At 40.6% G+C, this 10,253-nt stretch overlaps 1 protein-coding gene across 3 annotated transcripts in view; it reads left to right on the top strand.

Moving 5' to 3' along the window:
• The window catches only part of ANO3 (anoctamin 3), a 293,639-nt gene that overhangs the window by 256,736 nt on the left and 26,650 nt on the right, over nucleotides 1–10,253 (top strand). For all 3 annotated transcript variants that reach the window (XM_090032834.1, XM_090032833.1, XM_090032832.1), the window contains 3 exons: nucleotides 7,352–7,434; nucleotides 8,975–9,115; nucleotides 9,497–9,661. In XM_090032834.1, the coding sequence (XP_089888960.1) occupies nucleotides 7,352–7,434; nucleotides 8,975–9,115; nucleotides 9,497–9,661 (389 nt within the window). The remainder of the gene's footprint in view (nucleotides 1–7,351; nucleotides 7,435–8,974; nucleotides 9,116–9,496; nucleotides 9,662–10,253) is intronic.

Raw genomic sequence — 10,253 nt, 5'->3', positions numbered from 1 at the left:
CAAATCTCTAGCATATAGCCACTGTTTTAAACACCATGTCATCTAGACTGCCTCTGATCAGAAGTAGTTGTCTCAAAACAGTGGTTCTCAATCTTTTTTGTACCAGGACCCATTTGTAAACATCAATGGCCAGCCCCGACCCACTACCCCTCACTCCCGACCCACTGCCCCCAGCACTCAAACCCCCATTGTGAGGGGTGGGGAGGTCCCAAGCAGGCCCTTGCAGCCTGGAACTTTGCTAGCCTGCAAGCAAAAAGCCATGGTTTTCCACATTTTTTTCCTTTAAAGGAGAATCCATTTTTAAAGTTTGTTTGTTACCCTTGCATATATTCTTATGACTCACCAGTTGAAAAATGCTGGCATAAATCATGAGCAGCCAGTCAATGCTGGTACTTTTACCATTGTTATCACCGCTAAAGCAGCACCAGTGGAATGCTGCTGGAGGGAGAAGGAGAGTGGGAGGAAGGAAACCAGCTGTAGATCTATTAAGGCATGATCACAATTTAACCATTTATTATAGATATCAGGAAATATTTCCAGCTTCTTTAGAGTATGTTGTAAGTAATCCTAGGACATAAAACTATTATTTCACTAAGGAGTAAATTATATATATATACTACAGCTCCCCTACAGCAAAATTGACTTTAATTGTTTGTGGATCTAGAATTTATTTTTTATTTTTTTATGAACAGTTCCATTTAGAGATTCTGCTGCTAAAGAATTAACATTCTTGAGGTATGAGCATGCAGAGAAGGGACACAAAGCCCTTCAGTGACTACAATAGTGATTTTCAAAAGATAAAATTAGCCTACTTACTGTCTTAGCTGCTAGCAGGAAGGTTTGGGATTGAAAGAGTGAGTGGTCAGGAATACAAAGATAAGAAAGGTTTATTGATTTAATAAACACACAACTACACATAGTATAACAAGACAACATTAACAGACAACAATATTTCATGCCAGCAACTTATTGGTCCCCTCTGATGCCTGGCATACAACAAGTCTCTTAAAGTTCAGCGAAGTCAGCCGTCTTTGATCTGCACTGTCTAGGGGGGTACTGGGAAGGACCCTGGTTTTCGGCCCTCGCATTTTTCAAGATCCGCTGGCCTACCGAACCCAGGTCAACAGCCAGTCTTCAAAGCTTTCTTAACAAAGCTGCATCTTCCTTCTGCTGATTCTCAGATGTGCTAGCAAATTTATAGCTTTTTGAGCTAACAGACACTCAGAACCTTACACCAAGAACGTTTCTTATTTGACTAACCAATAGCAGTACAAGCCTCTGTGTTTTCCTTATAAGGTCAATTTTAGCTGCATCACTGCTTACAAGGCCTTAACCTAGTTTTTTAAACTTTTAACTAAACTTTTAGTTGTAACATACATTTTACAATGCATGAACAAACAACAAGAAACACCTGGTCCAACCATCACAGGGCAGTCAACAAGCACCTTTACCAAGCAGACACAACTCTCAGCTGCCACACTTACTACACTAGTTCTCTCAACTGATTGTTAACCAGCTGTTTAGCTAGAGTAGGCCATCAAGGTATCAGGTGAATAGAATATATGAAATATATAGGGGAAAAATAATACTGTACTCACAGTTGTAATAGCATGCAATTCTTGAGAGATTAGTATGCTAATTCTCAAACTACAGTCTGAATCCTCCAGGTACCTAGCAGTACCTTTTGAACAGCATCAGAAGAGAAGCTGTTCTGGGATTAGGATACTGCATGAGGACTTGGTCCAAAAGGAGAGCATCTTTCTCATTCTCACAAACAGAAAGTGGTTGGTATAGTTGAACAGCAGAAGAACAGCTATTAGAAGTTTATTAGAAATCAAGGGCCAGATTAGGCACCTGTTCCTGGACCGAGGTGAAATCAGTAGAATTGTGTAGTGTGAAGTTGTCATTTATGACAGGAAGGGCAGCAGACTCAAACCCCAAGAGCTGCTTTGTTTTATTGGAGTCTGTGGTTATCAGTAAACTGATGCTCTGAAAGGAAATTTTAAATACAGTACAGCTTTGAACTGGTCATATATGGGGCTCATTAGTATAGAATTCTTACTTCTTTTCAAAGAGAGTGGGGTAGTAATACACAATAGCAACCAACTTGCTTTGTTGTTTTTTTATACAGGTTGTCTTTACCACCTGGGGGTATTGCCTGAGAATCCATTTTTAATGGATATTCGTGGAGTAATCTAAATAAGTCACTGACTGGAATTTTCCAAAAGTCCCAACTGGCTCAAGAGCCCAAATTCCATGAAACATCCGTGGGCATAGCTTGTAACTTACCTAATCCTTTTTGAAAATACTATTCATTAAAAGGCACTGCACTCTGGTTATAATTGTATTAAACCAGAGCTACTAATAGCAAAATCTTTTTTTTCTCTCTTACCCTTTTTCATGTTGTGTATTGAACCCCAGTTCAATACACAACATTCAAGGTGAGTCATTCTCCATTTTTTCCCTACACCAGCAACAACCTTTCACTACATATAAGCTTACATCAAAACAGAATTGCTAACCTGTCTATTAAATCAATCTTTCCTGTTCAGACACCCCCAGCAACCATCCTAGTCTTCTTCTGAATGATTAAGCATTGTATAAGACTCATTAGATGCATTATCAGCAGGATCATTGAGAGAGACATAAAGCCATCCACATGGCCCAGAATGTGTAATAGGTGGTCTATGCCAAAATGATATGTAATACATGAAGTTAACAGTGCACTAAGTTCTTGGATGTGAAATTCAGATGTACTTTACGGCCACAGGCTAAACTGGAAAAAGGAATATAAAAAGTACTATTTTTTTAGTAAGGTGGGGCCTTTGTACATGCCACAATTTTTGCCCTTTCTTGGGCTGCAACAGGATGACTGTTTGCACAGGTGGGTTTTGCAGATGTTTTAAAAACCTTTCTGGTGTATTAAAGTAAAACTCCTCGGGTGTAGTTTAGTTTGGTTCACTGCAAATTAGTGTCATGTTCATGGATTCGTTGTATGCAAACACAAAGACACTTAAAGATGTGTAATGAGACTCTTTGTCTACCAGATGGTGATGCAACATTTTTGTAGCTCATCCACCCCTTTGAATGGCTTCTTCTTTCAAATTGCTTCCGCCTTTTTTCTTCTTTCTTGTGGCATGTGCCAGCTCTGTGCTCCCACAGCTGCATGGCACAGCATGGGTTGTGGGGCTCTGGGCCGGGGGTGCAGTGCTGAACTATCCTGTTCCCCTGTGGCTGGGGACTGGGCTTAATTCATTCAAAAACCAAGTGTGTACAAACACCGGTGCAATACTCCAAAGCTTAATCCGTTTGAAAACCTAGTACATGGAAACTCTGATGCATCGTCCCAAAATAAACAAGTTAAAATTTTATAAACCTATTGAATTTAATAAGGATTAAACCCTGTGGTGTGTACAGATGCCCATGGAGATGAAAGATGAGATAAAATGTAAGAATATAGACAAATGTAATAATTTTATCAGCATCAAAGTATACCAATATAAACTGCTACAATGCAGATATTGTACCTATGTGAACCTGTAGCTATACAAATGTGGTCAAACTATTCACCTTTGAACCTGTTTAATTCAGAACAAAGTTACTGTGATATAGCTAATGTGTGTTGCTATAGCATGATACAGGCATAACAGTTTGTGTGCTCCCAGTTCTTGTGGAAGTGCCTCATACCCTTTTTGAAATGGTGAAAGGTATGTTTGTCTGAACCCTAAAATGTTGCCTCTCTAATTGTTCTTCAAGCTGTCCAAAAATCTTGAATCTTATTTTAGGGAAGTGGTAAGCATTCTGACTAAAATGTTACCTACCCCCAAAGAGCTGGGGTCTTCCAATTCAGTCACATTTCCTCTCTTTTTCTTCTAATTCAGGATCTGATGCTGCTGCCATTAATGTCAATGGCAAAATCCCCACTAACATCTCCCTTTCAGAATGAAATAGATTTCAATGAGATTTTTAGCTACTTGTAATTCTATTTCTGAAAATTAGGCCATTCAAGCCACTCATGGCATTCATACTATTAGTTTGAAAACATTTAAAAACTTACCAAGGGTAAGTATGGGTATGTTAATGACATTTAGAAATAACCATATGCTGTCACAATGCATCATGGGAATTCTAGGAGAGGGAATTCTGGGAATATCTGCCAGGCAACTTTAGGAAATGAGGAAATGCTGCAATATGCTTACAGAGGACATCATATTTCCCCTTTATTTCCTGTAAGAAAAATGGAGAAAGCAGGTCTTGTATTCCCTAGTGCATGGAGTAGCACAGGCCATTCTATAGTTTAGCTTGCATCCATGTTATAGTGATCTAGCTTGCATCCATATGCAGTGATTATGTTAATAGCACCTATGCCCCTTATTAATCACAATCAATTTGAGTAGAAAGCTCAAACATGCTTGAGTGAGAGGATTTGTGTGCGTGTATTTTATGGAGTTTAGGGCAACACCTGACAGTATGGCATGAAAGCTGATTTGGTGTATTTTCTATGGGGGTAAGATAAAGAATAAGTTCCATATAAGCAATACCAAAGAAGTAATGTATTTAAAAATAATACATTGTAGGTGGTCTACCCATGAAATTAATGCAAACAATAAATTCCGGAGCATCAGTCAGTCTTTCATCAGTCCCATGGGACGCCCATGCCTGCTATGGGACAGGGAGATCCGGGTGATGGGGATCCCCTACCCTCCATAAATGCTGACCTTGTGAAGGAACATCTTGAGAAGCTGGATACCTTCAAGTCAGCCGGCCCTGACAATCTGCACCCCAGGGTACTCAAGGAGCTGGCGAGCGTCATAGCCCAGCCCCTGGCATGGATCTTTGAAAACTCCTGGCACTCTGGTGTAGTGCCTGAAGACTGGAAAAAGGCCAATGTGGTGCCAATCCTCAAGAAAGGGAAGAGAGTGGATCCGGCTAACTACAGGCCCATTAGCCTGACTTCTATCCTAGGGAAGATTTTAGAAAAGTTTATTAAGGAGGCCATCCTTGATGGACTGGCCCAGGCTAACATTCTAAGGGATAGCCAGCACGGGTTTGTTGCGGGTAGGTCTTGTTTGACCAATCTCATTTCCTTCTATGACCAGGTGACCTATCACCTGGATGAGGAAGAAGAGATTGATGTCATATATCTTGACTTCAAAAAAGCTTTTGATCTGGTATCCCGTGATCACCTCTTGGCCAAACTGGCCAGTTGTGGCCTTGGCTCCACCACGATCCGCTGGCTGGGAAATTGGCTCCATGGTCGGACCCAGAGGGTTGTAATTGATGGCAGTCACTCATCGTGGTGCCCTGTGACCAGTGGGGTCCCTCAAGGCTCTGTCCTGTTCAACATCTTCATTAATGATGTGGACATTGGAGTAAGGAGTAGACTGGCCAAGTTCACCGATGACACCAAACTTTGGGGCAAAGCATCCACGCCAGAAGATAGGCGGGTGATCCAGGCTGACCTGGACAAGCTCAGCAAATGGGCAGACGAGAACCTGATGGTGTTTAACACCAAAAAATGCAAGGTTCTCCACCTTGGGAGGAAAAACCTGTAGCACCCTTATAGGCTCGGCAGTGCTACGTTGGATAGCAGTACAGAAGAAAGAGACTTGGGGGTCATCATTAACCACAAGATGAACATGAGCCTGCAATGCGATGCTGCGGCAAATAAAGCGACCAAAACGCTGGCTTGCATCCATAGATGCTTCTCAAGCAAATCCCAGGACGTCATTCTCCCCTTGTACTCGGCCTTGGTGAGGCCGCAGCTGGAGTACTGCGTCCAGTTTTGGGCTCCACAATTCAAAAGGGATGTGGAGAAGCTTGAGAGAGTCCAGAGGAGAGCCACGCGCATGATCAGAGGTCAGGAAAACAGATCTTACGATGATAGGCTGAGAGCCATGGGACTCTTTAGCCTGGAAAAGTGTAGGCTCAGGGGTGATCTGATGGCCACCTATAAGTTTATCAAGGGTGACCACCAGGATCTGGGGGAACGTTTGTTCACCAGAGCGCCCCTAGGGATGACGAAGTCGAACAGTCACAAACTCCTGCAAGACCATTTCAGGCTGGACATAAGGAAGAATTTCTTTACTGTCCGAGCCCCCAAGGTCTGGAACAGTCTGCCAGCAGAGGTGGTTCAAGCACCTACATTGAACACCTTCAAGAGTAAATTGGATGCTTGTCTTGCTGGGATCCTATGACCCCAGCTGACTTCCTGCCCTTTGGGCAGGGGGCTGGACTCAATGATCTCCTGAGGTCCCTTCCAGCCCTGATGTCTATGAAATCTATGAAATATCACACCCAAGTTTATTGCTCTCAGGCACCATGTTTACGTAGCATATTGAGCCAGGTTGGAGCAGCTTCAGCTGGCACAGGGTTCAGCCTACCAGGCCAGGGTTGCTTCAACCCAGGTCAGTGTGCTGTAGACAGTTTGGCTGGGGCATAATGGGGCTCCAGTGCAGGACTAGCTGGCAGGCAACCCCGACACTGAAGCGTTTTTGTGCCACAACTAGCCACATCAGTGTCTACACATGCGTTGCTGCACACGAAAGAATGCCACCATAGTGCAGTACTTGCATTTACAAGTACTAACCTACTGCAGAGTTAGTTTCCTGAAGCCTAATAGGGCCTCACAGGTAGAACATATACACCTGCTCCTTAAATTTCCACCCGCTTTCTTATTTATTATAGCTTAATTCAGTCTGTCATCTTTACTGAAATAAGAAATTATCTAGTAGTGGACAGAGTCAGTATCTCATGGTCACTATTGCATTCTGCAGAGTTTGGATGCATCCAGCTGAAACCCCTACTTAATTTTATATGCAAATCCTCATTCACTAAATGCATGATAAGATGATTTTCAACTCAGAGACCAGCATAAATCAGAAGAAATTGTGTAATTAATCAGTTTAAATCACTGAAGCTGGTATACCAAGGAAAAGAGAGTTACTCCTGATTCAGACATATTTAAATGAAAAGAGATTTTGTTTCTCCACTGATAAATGTTCATGGTAACCAACATCTCTGTATATGATTGTGCATATTCTTTCAAACCAATTTTAACACTTATTTTTTCATTAAAATTCTAATCAAAACAATGGACTGAATGTAGTGCTTGTGTCACTTCAAGTCAGGTAGTATTTTTTTTCTGTTCAGATGTAACAGATGGCAAAAAATATGTTTCTTAGTCAGCTAAATGTTGTTCTACTCTAATATCAATGCATTCCCTCTGCAGCTAGTTATGGTCCGTATGTGACCAACGAGAATGATAAAAGTGATCGTGATGTCCCATTTGTTTTTTATTTACTGATTTTATTCTTTTACATAATTAAAATATAGCTAATGGTTTCCACAGCTACCGTCTTTCTGGAGTTTTGGAAGAGAAGAAGAGCTGTGCTAACTTATGACTGGGACCTCATAGACTGGGAGGATGAAGAGGTATGGCAAATAAGTCTTCTAAATGGTGATCTTGTTATCCCAATTTTGTCATCAGCGCGCTTTCAGTATAAAATTATACAATAGTGCTTTATACTAAATCTGATATAAAGCACCAGTGGTGCAAGTCAATAATGCATTTGCAAATGGTGATACAGATAAATCCAAATCCAAATAAAGCTCACTTCTGGACAAACCTTTTTTTTTTTTTTTATTGCAGTGGACAATGCTTTGTCCAGTGCTGCTTTTACTTAAGCATGATATTTGACTAAAAAAATAAATAATTGTTCAAATTTAGCAGTATGATATAAGGTTCTGCCACAGAGTGAACTTCCTTTCTGAAAGGGCTTCAAGCTACACTCGTGGCTTCATTTCCAATCCAACCTGAAGCCAAAGCTTTTTGAGACCTATAGACTTGACATTATGTCCCTCTGGAAAGATGTTCCAGCTTGATGTTATGTCCCTCTGGAAAAATCCTATAAGTGCTTTGGCTTTTAGAGACAGAGCAACAGGGTGTTTCAGTATGCAGTAGTCAATAGTCTAGCCCTACTCAAGCATCCCCTTTCCTTTCCTATGTTCCTACTCAGCCTTCAACTTCAATGAATCAGAATCAGGCTGAAACCAAAACAAGCCTTTCTGCAACAGGGCCAGAGCCTAGACCAGCAATTGTCAACTGGAGTGCCTTGAGATCCTTTCAAGGACACTGCAGGATTCCACACAACATTTGCACTGTTACGTGTGCAAGCAGGATTCACAAGATAAACTCAGATGTTTCAAATAGGTATCCATAGTGTCAAAAACACTCTGAACACTTGTGGTCTTTCTGCGTCCTTTGTAATGGAAGAATTGCTCTATTGTTGTTCTGTAGTCAAAAAAGGAATGAAAACTGGCATTGTCTGAGGTGTTTCTCAAGTCTCATGAGTGGTGCCTCAAATCTGAAAATGTTGAGAACCACTGGCCTAGACCTTCAACCAATCTTAAAGGGCCAGAACATTCTTCAACAGTCCTGTCACCAACACTACCAATTGCCAGAAATCACAACTGAAGTTGTGTGAAGTATAATTTTAAGCCATTTTCATTAGGTTAGTGATTCAAGTTTGTTCCAAATCAGTAGAGACCTAGTCATCATTATTTCCTCTTTCTTCAGCAGTCTGTTAAAAATGAGTTGTTGGCTGTTCATGAATAGATTCTGTATCTCAGAAAGCCCACTGCAAATGGTGCCAATTTAAAATTATCTTACCATCTCACAAAGAAACCTGTGATTGACTCAACAGGTGACCTACAATCTCTATAGCACTTTGGTAGGTGGCTATGGGGAAAATTTGTCCTACTGCTGTTAGTTCAGTTCCTGGTCTGTTGATTAATTTAATAACTTAGGTCTCCAAGGGACAGCTTTGATGACAGTTATTATTTGACACTTGGTATGAAGCAGTTTGGGCAGAGAGGAGTCATGGAAATGGAAATTGTTAATATTATGTACCATAATCCTTCTTATCATCTGATGCTTTCCTACATAAACTGAAGCAAATATATGTCATTGCAGGAAGAGCTGCGCCCACAGTTTGAAGCAAAATATTCCCAAGTGGAGCGAGTAAATCCCATCACAGGAAAACCAGAACCTTTCCAACCATTCCCTGATAAACTTAGTCGACTGATGGTGTCTGTCTCAGGAATATTCTTCATGGTAGCATCTAATACTATTGGAAAGTCATTCTAGGCCTTACTCTGGTATCATCCCAATGTAAATCATATGCACTTCCACTAGAATTAATAGCTACAGCTGCATAATAAGTGAAATAAGATCAAATCCAGTGCTTGTTCCTGGGGGTTTGGGGGTTTTTTGTTTTTGTTGTGGGGGGGGATAGGGAGAGGCGGTTCTGTGCAGCACATTATTTCAGCAGTTCAGAATTCCAGTTCTCACATATAACTGCTCTCTGAAACAAACTGGATTTTTCTTAAAGTCTTCACTAATAAGTCAGTTTTCTTTGGGAGTTGATTAAAATGTAAATTTTTTTAGTTTGTTTTTGTTTTCATTCTAATTAGGTGTACCTTTATCTCACTGCAGATTTCTTTGGTACTCACTGCAGTGTTCGCAGTTGTGGTGTATCGACTGGTAGCTATGGAACAGTTTGCATCTTTCCAGTGGTATTTCATCAAAAAGTACTGGCAATTTGCAACATCTGGCACTGGAGTCTGTATCAATTTTATGATCATCATGTCACTTAATGTTGTAAGTTTTAAAACTATCTTTTAAGAATGTATTTACTTAGCATATTTCAGTATTTGACACCAGAAAAACAGGTCCATTCCAAATAGCTGATTTGTAAGGACTCTTTCTTTAAAATGCACTCCATTCTTTTAGATGGAAATTGGCTGTATCTTGTTTTTGTTTATTTTTCTTACAGTAATATACAGGAGTAGATTTGATATACCTTTTGTTCTTTGGCAGTGTGGTTTTGCCAATTTTTTTCACTGTGTGTAATTCCTTGCTACTAATGTGTAATAGCACCACTCATAGTCATGGTGGCCAGAGAACTATTTTTCCATTGATAAAATTCACTACTATCCAGTTTGAAAGAGCAGCATCACTGTCAGCCAATAGGGAACTGTGAAGAAAAAGTATGTGCCCATTGGGGGACTTAATAATAGTGGTTTCCCGGAAATTGCAGACATTTCACAAATCACTCTGTACTTTCTTCTGTGACTTTCTGCACTCTAAATGGAATATTTTCTTCCAAGCTAAGAATTCTGAAACCTCCTACAAATGTGAAGGGTTCTTAATGATGACATCTAGATTCTCTTGCTAATCTATAGCTCAATAA

The sequence above is a fragment of the Crocodylus siamensis genome, chromosome 2, assembly GCF_052110815.1.
Source record: "Crocodylus siamensis isolate JL-2025a chromosome 2, ASM5211081v1, whole genome shotgun sequence".
In the NCBI taxonomy this organism is placed as follows: Eukaryota; Metazoa; Chordata; order Crocodylia; family Crocodylidae; genus Crocodylus; species Crocodylus siamensis.
This window is presented reverse-complemented; position numbering and strand designations above follow the sequence as displayed.